Consider the following 18,464-nt stretch of genomic DNA (forward strand, 5'->3'; position numbering starts at 1 on the left):
CAAATAGGTGGATTGAATCGGAACTGGCCCCCATGATTAGAGAGAGAACTACTGGGAAACAGGCAATTCTTTGTCTTTGAAGTGGCAATAGCATCTGTTACTTGCTTTAATTGAATTCTTATCCTTGTTCAGTATCTTTTAAAATTGCATGACAACAAAGAACAAAGACAGAACAGTACATCGCAGGAGCAGGCTTTTCAGCCCATAATGTCGTGCTGAGCATATTAAAATGGTAACTAAATGCCTAACTAATACCTTCAGCCTGCTCAACAAAATCCATGTCCCTCCATTCTCTGCATATCCATGTGTCTCTCTAAGAGCCTCTTAAATTCTTCTATTGTATTTTCTTTCACTACCACTGTGTTCTAGGTATGCACCACTCTCTTTGTAAAAAAACATGCCCTGCACATCTGTTTTGGGCTCATCCCCTCTCACCTCACTCATGCCCTTTTATATTACACATTTTGACCAAGGGATAAAGATACTGCCTCCCTACTCTATCTACGTCCCTTATAATCTTATAGACTTCTATCAGGTCGTCCCTTGCCTCTGCTACTGCGGAGAAAACATCCCAAGTTTGTCTAACCTCTCCTCATTGAAACACATTTTAGAAGGTATTTTTTTTAGGTGTGGACGAGTGTTCCAGACTCAGCAGAGTGGAGAAGCCAGAGTGACCATATGATCTTTTCCAATTGTTTTCCTCCAATGCTTCAGTTGAGATATTTCTCTTATTGGTTACTTCAATGATTGCAAAAGTCTTTATAGAACTCACTAAAACATGTCAATAGGATTGCAGCCATAAACACACATTATATGCAAGGCTGTCCTTCCCCACTATCACTGCAACAAAAACATCAGACAATGCCTGATACGACAGCTCTGGTTACTTTACCTCTTATAGAGGAGGATTGCAATGACAATGCAGATGATGAACACGACAGCTAAGACAGGGCCAACCACCCAAATCAATCCTTCTTCTTCATCTGTAATGGGCTGAGGATCAAGGTCCGCTGACAGTACTGGGTCAGAGTAAGGGCTTGTTGCATACATCATCTGGAACAAGAACATCACCAATGGTGAGGAGCTGGAAGAAAAGCTACCTTATCAACAAAATTAAAAAAACAAGAAATAGATTGAATTAAATGCCTGTGCAGGAATTTTCACTGCAAATTTAGACTTGTAAGAGTGCCATAACTGCAGATTCCCTAACCCTTTGTTCACCTGCAAATGGAAATTGGACGTTCATTAGAGGGCTCATTATAACATAAGAGACAAATACCATGACACTTACAATCTGACAGCCCTAAGAGGAAGGTAGGACCATGTAGACTTATCACTCAGTGCTATGAGAGGTCAAGAATGGTGCACTGAAAATGGAATGTGATTTCTCTATTCCACTCCAATACAGAGTGATAATTTAGAACTCCAACTAGTTTAAAACTGGTGCTTGTTTTTAATTTGTTCATTGCAAAGGTAGATCACTGGCATTCCAGAATGGTGCTGTAGTCAGGACCCACCTCCTTCAGCCAGCACCAAGGATGTGGTCCTGGTCCTAGGAGGGGTACCAGTATAAGATATGCAAATAATACTCCAGTTCTCAGAAAAGGAATAAATCAATCTGGGAGAGAAGCTTTTTTTATTACACCAATAAAACATTTGATTTGGCCAAATATTGTGGAATGATTACAATTAGTCGACAATTCAATTAATATGCCATGTAGTTACCAGATGTTGGAATCTTCTGTGTCCTACAACTGCTGTGTTTTTATCTCTGCTGTTTGGCTTTTCTTGCTCATGAAACATAAATGAACGATTTTCATCCATTTCATTCCAAAAAGCTCTTATTTTTGTTTCACAACATTCCAAGATTTAATGAAATGGAAAGTAAATGATATGTCACCTACAGTGGGAAGAATCCATCTTTTTAAAAGACATTGAACTCATTAAACATGTCATCAGTGTGGCAGCTGCTGCCAAATCATAACAAATGCTGCTCGGTAAGTCTGTCTTTCCCCTCTGTCACTGCAACAAGAACATTAATGGAGCTATGGAATTCGGAGTTATGGGATTGCAGGCTTTTAGGACATTGACACACTTGTAATGCCGGAAACTTAATCTGAAAGAATGTCAGTTCTTTAGCCATCAGAAGTAGCAGATTAAAGAACCTTATCAAAGTAGCAATAACTGGAAAACTTGGTGGAGTCTACAGGAGCAGCATGGTTTCAGGCCTTGTGAAGTTAAAAGAACTAAAGGAAGCTCTCATAGCTTAGGAGGAGGGCAGATTCAAACATGAGAAAAGATCCTATAGTATGCCATTCTCTCTTGTTGGTTCAGTCTCCACATGATGAAAGCAAGCTCATCAAAGTATCCAGTTAGTACTCATTACCTACAAACTGCCAAGTCAGGGCAACAACAGTGGTAAAACTTGGGCCAGATGAATATCTTGTGGAGGTGATTGAAAGGGACCCTTTGAACATTCAAATGAATTCCTGCTATACAGGAATGCCACAAGAGGATTCAAACATCTTGCCAATGTTGTCCGCCATTCACCCCTTTCTCGGTACTCAGTACTTCCCTTCTCCTCTTTGCACTGGCCGGCTCTCATCTCCATTCTGAGTTCTGATTCAGGATTTCACCCTGAAATATTGACAATTGCTTCCCCCCCCCCCCCACAGATGCTGCTCGACCCACTGAATTCCAGCATCTGCAGTCCACTGTATCTCACTCGTCTCACCAGTTTGTCCTTGCTGTTGAGTAATGCGTTTTCTTCAGACCTGCTTCCAATTGAAACAGAGAATTGGCTAGACTGGGAAAAAGAAAACTCTTTCTACCTGAAGAGTCCATTGACCAAATGAGCTGATTTGCACTGAGTCGGTTGCTCAAAGCCCATTGGGAACCGAGCATACGGTCCCTGTGCAAGGCTCAAAGTCCCACTCGGAGGGAACACGGAAGGAGATATCAAGCTGCTGTCCAAACATAATGAATCGTCAGAAGCATGTGCATTCTGCAGATATTTAATGCTGATGAAGAAACTAAAAAGGAAGATGGCGACGCTCATGGTCACTGCAGCCTCTCCGGGTCCGACCAACGGTGTAATTGTTCACCTTTTAAGTCTTTTTCACAATTGCAAAACACTGCTACGTATTGAAACATCAAGTACTGCAGGCCTACCCCGCTAGTGAAGGAGCTGGGCTTGTTATCGCCTGCTACAGAGTCAGTGCTCAATCCAACAGATGGTGTGTGTGATTGTCTTGGACATTTTCCTGTGATCGCAAGACCCTATTGGACATTGGTAATGTAGAATACTGCAGGACTGGCTCACCGGCGAAACCGACGGTGGAGGAGCTACATGGCCTCAGTTTTACTGCGGTCCAGGCCCCCGTGCCTCTGGAATGCCTGCTGCAGCCACCCAGGGCGGGAGATGCCAGAGGGGGTGTGGTGCGGTGGCCTTCCAAGGTGGGTTGAGGGCTGGACCCTCCTGTCAGTGCTGCCCTCTAGTGTTCACTCAGTGGAAGACAAGCTGGACTAGCTTGACGATCTGAATGTTGCAGGCTTGTTCTTGCCGACAAGATCCTATTACCATCAATCTACAGGATGGGACACTCAAGAGTCTTGAGTTATATTATTATTATTTTTTTGTGTGACGGTACGTTTACTGCTATCGTAATTATATGTGCCTTGTGCTGTGTATGATTGTTTGCACTGTGTTTTGCACCTCAGCCCAGGAGGACGCTATTTGATTTGGTTCTATTCATGGGAGTTCATATATGGTTGAATGAAAATTAAAATTAAAAGAGAAAAACATAGGAATCAATAGGTTCAAAATGTTCTGCAACTGGTTTGCCAAGAAAACTATTCTAAATCCATGTATGAACCCTGTGAGAATGAGCCAGACATACACATGAAGTATTTTCTCTAAATGGTCACATATTGACATAAACACCATTGTAAACAGTGGCAATATTATATATTCACCAACCGTGGTTGTGTTAAAGGTGAATAACTGGTAGAAATAGCTGCAACATGGGTTTTCGGGAGGTATGCTCTGAGTAAATTCACCAGTGCATTTGAAACATCGAATGAATGAATGAACTTTTAAGGAATTTATTGAAGGCACTAAAGGACGTGCAATTAATTTTTTAACCTACAGAATAAAAACCAGAGGAGATTTATGGCATGGCACAGTAGCGTAGTGGTCAGTGTAAGTAGTTAGTGTAATGCTTTACAGCAGCAGTTGTAAGATCAGGAATTGATTCTCACCACTGTCTGTAAGGAGTCTGTTCATTCGCCCAGTGACTCCGGTTTCCCTGAACATTCCAGAGACATAGTTTAGGGTTAGTGAAGCATCGGCATGCTACGTTGGTACTGAAAGCACGGCAATACTTGCGGACTGCCCAGCCCAATCCTCACTAATTTGAAGCAAATGACATATTGCACTGTATGTTTCCATGTTTTGACGTACATGTGATAAATAAAACTAATCTAAAATTATTCACACTCAATCGGCATTGACACGGTCGACCGCAGAGACCGGGTTCTTTAATGCTCATTAAGTTACAGGTTTCTTTACTGAAAACAAAGAACAGGATCTTTTCTGTTGGGACTGATGAATCCAATAAGACCGATGTTCTGACCTGAGATACAGTGCTGAGTGTGGCACAGTTAAGGTCTGCTCTGGCATACACTGAAACTAATTATATATTAAAACAATTCTGGTTGCTAAGACAACCTTTTCCATTGGTACTGAAGATTTTGCTGATGAAAATGATGAAAACTGAACACCAATGGTAAGCTGCTCTGTGAATAAAGCTGGGGAAAGTTCCAGCAACTTTCTCAAAGACACCCTCTGAGAGTGAAAAAACATGCCTCTTTGAACTTGAAGGTAAAATGGCAATGAGGTGAACCAGGCTTGGCCTCTATTGTGGCCAAGTTTCCACGTAAATGTTGACTAAAACTACCTGATTTGCTGAACCAGAGGGAAATATGGAAATGTGCCCCCAGGATGAGAGCCACTCTGTCTATAACCTTAAAGATTTGTGAGTGTTAATACATATTTAGAAGCCCCTGGTTGGCAATCAGCATTAGCTGTGGGCTTATGTTGACTGACATTAATCAATTCCAAAATGATAATTGCATATTCATTGATTTAAGATTGGATAATTTAAACAATATAACAAACTTATTTTCCTTCTGAAGCAGAAATGTGGAGAAGTAGAATAGGAATTTCCTTCTCTACTTTTAAGACTGACAGAAGATAAAACTACAAGTAATGGCTATTTTGTTAATTTCCATTTCCTTCAATAAAGCTTAAGTTCAAAGTTCAAAGTAAATTTAATCTCAAAGTACATATATGTTACCATGCACTACCTTGAGATTGATTCTCTTGCAGGCTTTTACAGGCAAAAAGAAATAAAATAGTATTTTACGACAAACTATTCACATGCAGACAGAGACCGATAAACAACAGGCAAAAGACAAACTGTGCAAATAAAAATACACTGAGACCATGTTTTGTAAAGTGTCCGTGAAAGTGAATCTATATATCATAGAATCAGTTCAGAGTTGTCGTGAATGAGGTTATCAGGAGGCTGATGGCTGTAGGTTAATAACTGTTCCTGAACCTGGTGGTGTGGTAACTGTATACACAGTGACTACATACATTGAATACAATTGCCCCAAGGTGGATGAAGTACTTTGGAGGCTTGACTCAAACATACAGATGTCCTATTCAAAGTATCCTGTCCTAATCATGTTCTTTCTTATAAAAAATTGTATAATTTATGATTTTCCAGTGAATGCTGCTTATATGATGTGATGTTCCTGTGATGCTGCAGCAACTAAGTTTTTCATTGCATGCATGCAGTGTGCATATGACAATAAACTTAACCTGCTGTGCTCCTGCAGCAGTGTGTGTATATTTCTGACAGTGTTACAGAGCAGAAATTCAAAAGATCACCCTTTGGAATCAATGTTCTGAAAGTCATGGTGCACCAAACTGCTTTGCTCCAAGAATTCTGGCAATTCATATTTGCCAGTGGAATCTGAGTAATCATGAAAGCAAGACTGCAGAAGTTATAAACAACCATGAGGATTTGGTAATGCTAATATTAGGCAGCTTAAGGTATATAAAGTCTTCCCAAATTTAATATTTTCTTCAATTGTTTTTCTAATGAATTCTAGACAAAACTTAAAAAGTAAAACTACACATTGATATACTGTACCCATACAGGTTTACCAAGAACTGTAATGTTACAGTCAACTGGGCCCCACAATTAGTCTCACATTGTTTGACTTCTGCTGGGTTGAAGGCTTAGCTTGATTCTGTTATGCTGAGCAAATATCAGCAGAGAAAGATTTACAAACCAAAAAGTTGTGAGCAAAATACTTCATCTAAAAATACCTTATAATTGTATCATTTTTATGTCTTAATGTACTAAAGAGCTACAAAATAAAATTAAGCAAATCAGCATAATTGGTATAATTTCCTTACACCAATTAATCCTGACACTCTACATCTATTAATACCTCATCCATCATAACTACTTGTTCATAGGTGCATCATGTATAATCATATCCCAATAGATTGAACTTTAAAGATTTAAAAAAAGAACTAAAATCACAGTTCATATTTTAGACTACAATTATGTACTATGGACAATAAATTACACAAAACTTACAGATTCTGGACTATCGAGCACAGCTAAAATAAAGAAAACGTATTCTTGACCACTTAGGAGACGCTTATTTTCAAATCCATTGTAAAAGAGCCGATCACCAAGTGTAAACTCATTGGGTAGGACAACAAAGTGGGCTGCAATATATGGCTTCAGTTCATCTGCATGCCGCCTTATACGAATACTTCTTCGTTTCCTGGTAACTTCTTTCAATAACTGCAAAAGACAAGTAGGCTCTGTTAATCATTTCAATTATATCAATCATTCCAACTTTGCCATTCAAAAAATATATGGTTTGCCAGAGCAATGCCAATAAGCAGAAAGCTTCTGTTTTTTCCACTGTGAGCAATTGTTTGCCAATAATACCACCAAATGACAAGTCTCATATTTTCCATAATGTAAAATGGACAATCAGTGAACAGGATAACTCGTAAATGTGTAGCTTTTTGGCTTGTCATGAGGGATCTGGAAAGAAATGGATCCATCAGGCAAATGCAGCATCGATTCAGCAAAGGCAAGTCCTGTTTGACAAACTTACTGGAGTTCTTTGAGGATATAACGAGCGCATTGGATAGAGGTGTACAGATGGACATTATTTACTTGGGATTTCCAGAAGGCATTTGATAAAGTGCTGCATAAAAGATTTATCCATAAGATAAGGATGCATAGAGTTGGGGGTGATGTATTAGCATGGATAAAGGATTGATTAACTAATAGAAAGCAGAGAGTTGGGATACATGGGTGTTACCCTGGTTGGCAATCAGTGGTGAGTGGTGTGCCACAGGGGTCAGTGTTGGGCCCGCAACTGTTCACAATATACATTAATGATCTGGAAGTGGGAACTGAGTGGAGTGTATCTAAGTTTGCTGGTGATACTAAATTAAGTGGAAAAGCAAATTGTGCAGAAGATACGGCGAGTCTGCAGAGAGATATAGATAGGTTAAGTGAGTGGACAAGATGGGAGTACAATGTTGGTAAATGTGAGGCCATCCACTTTGGAAGAAAAAATGGAAGAGCAGATTATTATTTAAATGGTGAAAGATTGCAGCATGCTGCTGTGCAGAGGGACTTGGGAGTGCTTGTGCATGAATCACAAAAGGTTGGTTTGCAGGTGCTGCAGGCTATCAAGAAGGCAAATGGTATGTTGGCCTTCTTTGCTAGAGGGATTGAATTTAAGAGCAGGGAAGTTATGCTGCAACTGTACAGGGTACTGGTGAGGCTGCACCTGGAGTACTATGTGCAGTTTTGGTCTCCTTACTTGAGAAGGATATACTGGCTTCGGAGGCATTGCACAGGAGGTTCCCCAGGTCGATTCCAGAGATGACGGGGTTAGACCAGAAGGAGAGACTGAGTCACCTGGGACTGTACTCGCTAGAATTCAGAAGAATGAGAGGAGATCTTATAGAAACATGTAAAATTACGAAAGGGATAGAAAAGATAGAGGCAGGAAAATTGCTTCCACTGATAAGTGAGACTATAACTTGGGGATATAGCCTCAAGATTTGGGAGGGGGTGTAGATTTAGGACGGAGATGAGGAGGAGCTGCTTTTCACAGAGAGTGGTGAACCTGTGGAATTCTCTGGCCAATGAAGCAGTGGTGGCTGCCTCAGTAAATATATTTAAAACAAGGTATGATAGATTTTTGCATAGAAGGGGATTTATTGATTATGGGGGAAAGGCAGGTAGGTGGAGATAAGTCCATGGTCAGATCAGCCATGATTTATTGAAAGGTGGAGCAGGCTTGACGGGCCAGTTGGCCTACTCCTGCTCCTATTCCTTATGTTCTTGTCTGGAAAGTTATCGCCTTGCAGAGTTTGTCAAACAGGGAGCACACAATATGACAAATTACCAAGTTTAAATACAAATGTAACATTTCTCTGCAGTCTGGCATTTAAAATGTAGAAAAGGACTGCAGTGAATGGCTGTTCAGTTCCCTCTCAAGGGGGCATAAGAATGCAAGGAAATACAATCAGGAGTTGGCCACTGAGCCGCTCAATATGAGCATGGCTGATCTACATTGGCCTCTTCTGTGCCAGTTCCCCATAACCCTCAATTCCTCTATCTTTCATACATCTAACTATCAATGAGAGACATAAGACCATAAGGTATATAGGAGCAGACATAGGCCATTCAGCCCATCAAGTCTAATCCGCCATTCAATCATGGCTGATCCAATTCTTCCAGTCATCTCCACTCCCCTGCTTTCACCCCATACCCTTTGATGCCCTGGCTAATCAAGAACCTATCTATCTCTGCCTTAAATACACCCAGTGACTTGGCTTCCACAGCTGCTCGTGACAACAAATTCCACAGATTTACCAACCTCTGACTAAAGTAATTTCTCTGCATCTCAGTTCTAAAAGGACTTCAATCCTGAAGTCGTGCCCTGTGGTCCTAGAGTCCCCCGTCATGGGAAATAACTTTGCCATATCTAATCTATTCAGGCCTTTTAACATTCGGAATGTTTTGAGGAGATCCCCCCTCATTCTCCTGAACTCCAGGGAATACAGCCCAAGAGTTGCCAGATGTTCCTCATACAGTAACCCTTTCATAATTGGAATCATTCTCATGAATCTTCTCTGAACCCTCTCCAATGTCAGTATCTCCTCTCTAAAATAAGGAGCCCAAAACTGCACACAATACTTCCAAGTGTGGTCTCACGAGAGTCTTATAGAGCCTCAACATCACATCCCTGCTCTTATATTCTATACCTCTAGAAATTAATGCCAACATTGCATTCGCCTTCTGCACTACTGACTCAACCTGAAGGCTAACCTTTAGGATAACTTGCACAAGGACTCCCAAGTCACTTTGCAGCTCTGCATTTTGAATTCTCTCCCCATCTAAATAATAGTTTGCCCATTTATTTCTTCCACCAAAGTGCATGACCATACACTTTCCAACATTGTATTTCATTTGCCACTTCTTTGCCCATTCCCCTAAACTATCTAAGTCTCTCCGCAGGCTCTCTGCTTCCTCAACACTACACGCTCCTCCACCTATTTTTGTATCATCGGCAAATTTAGCTACAAATCCATTAATCCTGTAGTCCAAATCATTGACATACATTGTAAAAAGCAGCAGTCCCAACACTGACCTCTGTGGAACTTCACTGGTAACTGGCAGCTTCCCTGAATAGGATCCCTTTATTCCCACTCTCTGTTTTCTGCCAACCAGCCAATGCTCCACCCACGCTAGTAACTTCCTGGTACTTCCATGGGCTCTTACCTTGCTAAGCAGCCTCATGCGCAGCACCTTGTCAAAGGCCTTCTGAAAATCTAAGTACACCACATCCACTGCATCTCCTTTGTCTACCCTGCCTGCAATTTCCTCAAAGAATTGCAGTAGGTTAGTCAGGCAGGATTTTTCTTCCAGGAAACCATGCTGGCTTTGGCCTATCTTGTCATGTGCCTCTAAGTACTCCGTAATCTCATCCCTAACAATCAATTCCAACAATTTCCCAACCACTGATGTCAGGCTAACAGGTCTATAGTTTCCTTTCTGCTGCTTTCCACCCTTCTTAAATAGTGGAGAAACATTTACAATTTTCTAGCTATCCAGTACAATGCCAGAATCTATCAGTTCTTGAACGATCATCATTAATGCCTTTGCAATCTCTCTAGCTACTTCCTTCAGAGCCCGAGGATGCATTCCATCAGGTCCAGGAGATTCATCCACCCTCAGACCATTAAGGTTCCTGAGCACCTTCTCAGTCATTACTTCCACTGCACAAACTTCACTTTCCTGACACTCTTGGATGTCCAGTATACTGCAGATGTCTTCCACTGTGAAGACTGATGCAAAACACACTTTCAGTTCCTCTGTCATCTCTGCATCTCTCATTACAATATTTCCAGCATCATTTTCTATTGGTCCTGTATCTACCCTCAACTCTTTTACACTTTATATACTTAAAAAAGCTTTTAGTATCTTCTTTGATATTAGCCATCAGCTTCCTCCCATAATTCATCTACTCCTTCCGAATGATCTTCTTACTTTCCTTCTACAAGTTTTTAAAAGCTCCCCAATCCTCTATCTTCCCACTACTTCTGGCTTCCTTGTATGCCCTCTCTTTTGTTTTTACTTTGGTTCTGACTTGACTTGTCAGCCACGGTTGTGTCCTTCTTCCCTTTGAAAATTTATTTTTATTTGGAATGTATCTGTCTTGTACTTCCCTCATTTTTCACAGAAACTCCAGCCATTGCTGCTCTGCTGTCTTTCCTGCAAATGTCCCTTTCCAGTCAACTTCGGCCAGTTCCCCTCTCACGCCATTGTAATTTCCTTTAGTCCACTGAAATACCGACACATTGGATTTTATTTTTTCCCTCTCAAACTTCAATGTGAACTCCATCATATTATGATCACTGTTCCTTAACCTTAAGGTCTCTTATCAGCTCTGGATCATTGCGCAACACCCAATCCAGCACAGCCAATCCCCTAGTGGGCTCAACAACAAGCTGTTCTAAAAGGCCATCCCTTAGACATTCTACAAATTCTCTCTCGAGGTCCAGTGTTGACCTGGTTTTCCCAATCCACTTTTATGTTAAAATCCTCAACGATTATCATGACATTGCCTTTTGGATACGCCTTTTCTATCTCCTGCTGTAATTTGTAATCCACATCCCGGCTGCTGTTTGGAGGCCTGTATACAAACTGCCATTAGGGTCTTTTCACCCCTGCCATTTCTTATCTCAACCTATAGAGACTCTACACCTTCCAATCCTACATCATCTATGTCATCTCTTTCTCATTACATCTGAGTAATGGAAGTCAGGCACATCTATAGGACCAGGCTACCTGGATGACAAGTTTAATAACAATTTCAGTAGCTTTAATAATTAAAAAAAAGCTCATTGTGTAGCAGAAGAATTTCATTACTTAGTCACCTAAGGAAGGAATAGGGCGAATGCCATAATTATTTAAGAAGGTTTTCAGATAAGGACACAAACACTGACAATGAATTTGTAATTTCTGGGAATAATTAAAGGGTTAATACTGGTAGTGCACCAATATCACAGAGAATGGTCAGGGTAAGGGCTTGATGAGGTTGAAAGAAAATTGCAAAGGAGTCAAGTGAGACTACATAAGGACTTAAATACAAGGATGGAAACCTTAATACTGAGGCACTGCAAACCAGGTGGCGATTTAAATCACCAAGGAATGGGAGAATGTGAGATACGGTACGGGAATTAGAAAATGAATGGTAAAGATGCAGCCAATTCATTAACATTTTTAGATTTTTTTTTAGATTTATTGTAGAACATTTCCTTGGCAAGAGTCATGTACTGTATATATTCGAACCAAATGGCTTCTCTGCTATTTTAACAAACCGTACCAGTCAACATCTTTGCGAAATGAAGACAGTGAAAAATTCAAAAATGTGGATTGTTATTTTTAACATTAATATCCCATGCAGAGATTGCAATTGGAACATGTGATCACAGAATATTACAGACACCAACATATTTGTAACAGAAGTGAAAGGGAACAAAGTTATAAAGATGCAAACATTAATTACCAGCATTTCCTCAATGCTCACTGAAGAAATTTTCTACTTTGAGGGGGAAGTCTTCAGTAAAAACACACTTTACATTTTAACTCAATTGCAATGCAGTTCTCTGGCTCAGTGAGAAACGATTAAAACTCATAAACTAATGGCATGAATGTTCAATAAATTGCAGCATCTTTGCCCATAATATTTACTTATGTTCCAGCGATCCCCATTATTGTTGAAAGATGTGAAAATCATCATTTCCAGCCTCCACATACACTTCTACTTCCTTAAACTATTTTTTTATTTACAAAATAAGCATTTTGCTGTTTAGTGCAGTTGAAGACTGTGAAGCATTCTATTGCTTCTGAGCCTCAGATATGGGCTGCATTTTCCTTTCATTCTGATACACTGTCATAACTACTGGGGGCGGGGGGGGAACAATCTTGGAATTTAGATGAGACCTGAAAAATAACCTTTTTTTCTGCTTGAACCATTGAGTGCTTCCAGCTATTTCTATTTTCATTTGCCGCTATTTGCACTCTAGACTGTGTAATAGTAGCTGCAGGAACACCAAAGAAAGCCACAGATACTGCAATGGCAGACAGCTGATTGTTGCTGCTGGCAAGTTGAAAAGGCAAAAATGATCTTGTGGTCAAATTAGAAACCAGGTACCCAAATAGGTGAGAAGGAAGGTCAGAGAAGCAGAGTAGACTCAAGACTTTTCCCCAGCAGGTGGACAATGTAGAACAACTCTTAATGGAAATAACATTATTGAGGTGCCAGAGATTATCATGGGGCAAAGGAGGAAGATTCCCAAGAACATGATGGCAGGTTTGGTTGTGATGTTGCTGAGGACACATAGGACGTTGACGGGTATACATTGCACAGAACAGATCCCTTATTAGAATATTATAAAATCCTGAAGGGACATTTTAATCCATCAACCTTATAAACTGCTGAGAGTAGTCAAGCAGATGGGTTAATGTGGGAGGGGGGAGGGTTGATGGAGCATGTAGGTTGGCCACGATTAACGGGATGGTGTGTGAGAATGTGAAGCAGCTGTGATTCTGAAATGCAGACAGGAAACAATCCCATAGAGACAGCAATGACACCGTGGTCTCCCTCTCAGCCTAGACACATAGGCTCAGTGGGAAACAACAGATCACATTAACACTCAAGTACAGCAGGCTACTGTTCACAGGGCTGGAGAAGGCAGGGGGCCTCGCATTAAAGTAGCACTGGAAATACCCAATCAGATTGACTATTCAAGAGGGCCTGATTCTACAGTAGCACACGATAGGACACAATGGGACACCAAGGTAAAACTTGGTAAAACTTCAAGAAGCTACATAGTAAGTTGTCATATATCTTGGAAACAGATGGTAAATCTTGGAATGGTTTGGCTGCACTATTGCATATTTGGTAAAATAAAAAAAAGATGGAAACAGGAATGCTATTCACACAGTCTTTTAACAAAGATGATACCCAGACTGTTACCTTGAGTGAGCAACTAATAAATATGTGGCAAAATGCATGAAAATGAAGGTAAGGATACAGGGCACAAAATAAAGGACTTCAAGGTGTTTACTGATGTGCCACCTATATGGCATAATTGTTATTATAGCTATTAACAAAATTTTTAAAGGTTTGTGCAAGCTGAAGTTTTATTCAAAGCATTTAAAGTATTGGAGATAATTATATTAATGCAGCTAGTATAGAGGAAGGATGCCAGAAAAAATGCATTTGAGACTTCGATTGAGAAATTTTTACCCCAAGCACTACTGCCTTCAATGAACACAGAAGAGCTGTATTGCAGAATCAGAATGCTTATCATCACTGACTTAAATTATGTGAAGTTTGATGTTCTGTAGCAGCAGTACAAAGACATAAAATTACTATAAATTACAAAATTAAGTTAGTAATGCAAAAAAAAAGGAATGACAAGGTGGTTTACATGGGCTGTTCAGAAATCTGTTGGCAGAGGGGAGGATACTGTTCCTAAATCATTGACTGTGGGACTTCACGCTCCTGTATAGGGTGCGAAGATCCACCTTAAGTCGATCGTAGCCAGGAAAATGAAGAAAACGTGTCAATAGTGTTTGGCAAAACAGAACTGTGTTTATATATTTTGATTAAAAATAGCTGTTTCTACACGTTGTAAGAATAGATGCCATGCTACAATTCAAATGCTTATAATATGAATGTTTTTATTATTTGTGTTTAAAAAGGAAAAAGTATAGTATGAGTGTGAGTATATGCTGAAACTTTTTAAAGCATTGGTGAAGACTCATTTTGAATACTGTGAGGAGGTTTGGACTCCTTATCTTAGAAAAGACATGCTGTGCTAATACTGGAGAGAGTTCAAAGGAATTCATGAAAATTATTTCAGGATTGAGTAAGATTGTCATATGAAGAGCATTTTATGACTCTGGGCCTGTATTCACTGGAATTCAGAAGAATGAGGGATGATCTCATTGAAACCTATCGAATGGTGAAAGGCCTTGATAGAGTGGATGTGGGGAGGAGGTTTCCTATGGTGGAAGAGTTTAATACTAGAGGACCCAGCCTCAGAATAGAGGGGTGTCCTTTTAGAATGGAAATAAGGAGGAAGTTCTTTAGCCAGAGAGTGGTAAATCTGAGGAATTCTTTGCCACAGGCAGCTGTGGAGTCCATTCCTTTTGTATATTTAAGGCAGAGATTGCTAGATTCTTGATTGGTCAGGGCATGAAGGGATATGGGGAGAAGGCAAGAGATTAGAGCTGAGAGGAAAATTGGATCAGCTATGATAAAATGGAGGAGCAGACTCGATGGGACAAATGGCCTAATTCTGCACCTTATGGTCTTATGTTTAAAAATTGAGAGTATCACATAATAAGACTTTAAGCACACAGTTGTATCAAACACTGCGTCCATTGCAGAACGGCTGTCTTTAATAAATAATACCCTGCCTTTAACTCTGTTGGGTCTAAGTAACACCAGCACTTGCAGTAACACCAAAGAAATTGTCAGGTGAAAGATTCCCTTATACTTAATGGCATCTTTCAACGGGGACTGTGAATTGTGCACTTTCCAGCACATTCCACTTAAAGTAATAAAAGCATGTGTAGCTTCCTGACCTATTTGAGTCTGATGTGCTGGTAAAGAACAGAGCAAGCTGAAATAACTGATGCTTTAGGAGGAGATAATAAGGAGGAGTGAGTCCTGATGTTGCAGAGAAAGGACTGCAGCATGACACAATCCATCAGGGCTGCTCCAAACCAAAAGTGATAATCATATACTGCAATCCAAACTGATGTACACTGACGGCAGGGAACTTCTCCCAATGAGGTGTGAGTCATCGTCATGTTCTTCCTCCTCTGACCTCTTCGTAATTGGAGCAAGGCACTTACTGTAGATCTAAAAGTAAATGAACTATTGGAGTAGTGATCAAGTCTTTGAAATGTTCAATGATGGAGTATTTGATGTTTTTGCCCTAGGTTACCATTTTTAGCACAGAATAGTAAATGCAATTTCTCCTTCAGCCAGAACCAGCAAATTCACAAGCCAAAACTGCTAGTCATGTACCAAAAAAATAACTGCAAGGTATAATGAGAAAGTTTTCTTTATCAATTCTCATGCTATAATCTGCTCTCACTGGAGAAAATAAAGTTGTATGCAGTTGCGACTGAAGCACTTAAAACGATAAACGATGTTCATGATGTGAGTATCAGCACGTTATATAATTTACTGGAGGACAACATTAATAAGCTTCAAAGTACGTATGCAGTATAAAGCCCTGAGTTTCATCTTCCGACAGATAGCCATGAAACAAAGAAACAGCATGGAACCTGTTCAGAGAAAACATCAAACACTTAAAGAGCAAGAAACACAGACCATCAATCACCAAACCACAAAGTCATTGAAACCGTCTGGGAATGTTCAGTTTAGTTCAGTTCAAGTTAATGCTGTGTCGCTCATTGACTGCAGGGTGCAGAGCCAGTCTGTCCTGACCAAAATCACACAAAACTGCAATAAAAAGGAGCAACCAGAAACACATCATAACATGAACTAGAGTCAAATCCACAAATCCACATTGATTTAACCTTGCCCAAGACCCAAAACCCCGGCCCCATCAAGCATGAGTGAGAGAGAGGGACCAGACACACACTGGCTCCTCCCTCTGGCAGCAGGGAGAGGGAGCAGAGAGACCGGACAAACACAGGCAGCCGGTGTTGAACACCCACTCGCCTTACGCTCTCGTCCTCATTGATTTCAATCTTTCTTGATGCTTTAATTGGTGAAACAGGCAAGAAATGGAGTCGATCATGGGCTCGCACTATCTCCAGGTTCCTAAGCCTCCAGACCACACCCTCTGCTTGTAACTTCACCGAACTCCCTCAAAGACAGTATGCTAAATAGGCCTAAAAAGACACCATTAAAATGCAAATCCCAGGTTCTAATAGTAGCAGAAACATATCTGAAAGAAGAAGAAGACATGAAAGAAGCAGTTTCATGAATTATACGTCGCTTTTGGCTGCATTGGTCACCGGTGCCATCTTCTTCAGCACAAAGAGGATCAAATGCCCAGCTTCCAGGATTCAGCAGTAAGAAAGTTCATTACAGTACCAAGTACTGTTGAATATTCGAGATAGCGGTGTGACACAGCTTGCAGCCGCCACTCCAGAGCTGATTATCTGTTATTTGTGAAGCCCGGTGCCATGCGCAATCATAATCGGATGAAAAACGGACGTGGGAGCACGGAGGAACATCTGGAAATCTCCAGGAAGACCTTCTTCGTGGCTGCTGCTGCTGCGAGGTCTGGGTCTCTGCTGGGAAGAACAGGCCCCCAGTCCTCGGGGTCGCGTTGCCGATGGCCGTTGGTGGAGGCTTCTTAATACGCTCGGCAGAGGATGGTGCTCGGAGAAGCTGTGCCGGAGGGGATGGTCGGAGGCTTGGAGGTTCGACCATCTCGGAGTCTGCTGCGATCATGTCGCTTTCAGTGTGTGCTGCATCTACGAGGCTGAGTCGGGTGGCGCCGTGGAAGTCCATAGCGGGGGTATTCCCTTCTGCCGCCTGCATGGGATGATGAGTCTATCGGAGACCCTGAGGACTTGTGGAAACTGTGTGGTGGTTTCTTTTGAACTTATAGTCTTTTTACATCTTTGGACTATTTTCACTGTGCCCATGGTCTGTTTTTTTTTTATCAATTATGCTATTGTTTGCACTGTTACTATATGTTGTAACTATGTAGTTTTATTCAGGTCTTGTAGCTTTAGTTTTTGGTCTTGTTTTGTCTGGTGGATTTGGAGCTCCTTTCCGGGGAACGTGCTAAGACGGTAGCGCAATATTAATACGCAGCAGCCTCTCCGGACTCTGGATTGGGGTTTGCCAAATGTTATGTGGATTTTCTGGTGTAGTCTGTTTTGTCATGTGCTTTTGTGATATCATTCTGGAGAAATGTCGTCTCATTTTTTAACTGCATTGCATTTGTGGTTTCTAAATGACAATAAACTGAATCTGAATCTCAAGTAAAGCAGATGTATTAAAATAAAGCAAATGAGATTTTGCACAGTGAGTTTAACTCACAGATTCAGTTATTTTGGTTTTAGGAATTTATAATAGGAATATGCATAGGTAAAGCATGCACAATAAAGAAACCTAAGAATTAATTGCTTACCGTGTAATTGAGAACGGGCTCTCAAACTAAAGGAGATGCAAAAAGAGTGAACGTCCACAGGTAAGGCAGAAGTACTGGTAAATTGGCAGAGGAAAAACAAAAGAAAATTTTGTCCAGCTTCTTTAAAAACAAAGGGACAAGCAGCAGACAAAAATTTATGGATCGGTCAACGGAATACTCACAGAGGACAAAATAATCAGGTTTCCTACAAAGTACCATCAAGACACATTTGAAGAATGGAGAGATTCCTGTCACTTAAAGCTGTAGGATTTGCCAAAGGAGAAATTCGAATAACTGGATAAAGAGCCTTGTGGTGCACCTGTGCTGATGGAGATTGTGGAAGGGATGTTCCCAATGTGAACTGACTGGGGTCTGCAAGTGAGGAAATCAATTGTTAAAGAGTGTATTGAGGCCAAGGCTCTGAAGCTTACTGATTACAGGGGATGATGAGCAAAGAGCATTTTTGTTGTCTAGATGTTCCAGGGTTTAGTGAAGACTAATGAGATGGTATTGGCTGTGGACCTGTTGTTCTGGTAAGCAAATTGGAGTGGATTGAAGCAATCTCTCAGGCAGAAGTTGATATAATTCATCACCAAACTCTCAAAACATTTAATCAAGTTTTACAAGCTCGCTGTTGTAT

The 18,464-nt window shown here is 40.7% G+C and overlaps 1 protein-coding gene across 26 annotated transcripts in view; it reads right to left on the reverse strand.

Annotated features, from left to right (window-relative positions):
* LOC140729077 (receptor-type tyrosine-protein phosphatase delta-like) overlaps positions 1–18,464 on the reverse strand; it is a 2,395,537-nt gene that overhangs the window by 143,084 nt on the left and 2,233,989 nt on the right. For all 26 annotated transcript variants that reach the window (XM_073048383.1, XM_073048384.1, XM_073048388.1 and 23 more), the window contains 2 exons: positions 6,678–6,890; positions 893–1,053 (listed from right to left, as the gene is read on the reverse strand). In XM_073048383.1, coding sequence (XP_072904484.1) covers positions 893–1,053; positions 6,678–6,890 — 374 coding nt within the window. The remainder of the gene's footprint in view (positions 1–892; positions 1,054–6,677; positions 6,891–18,464) is intronic.

Source organism: Hemitrygon akajei, chromosome 6 (genome assembly GCF_048418815.1).
Source record: "Hemitrygon akajei chromosome 6, sHemAka1.3, whole genome shotgun sequence".
Classification (NCBI taxonomy): domain Eukaryota; kingdom Metazoa; phylum Chordata; class Chondrichthyes; order Myliobatiformes; family Dasyatidae; genus Hemitrygon; species Hemitrygon akajei.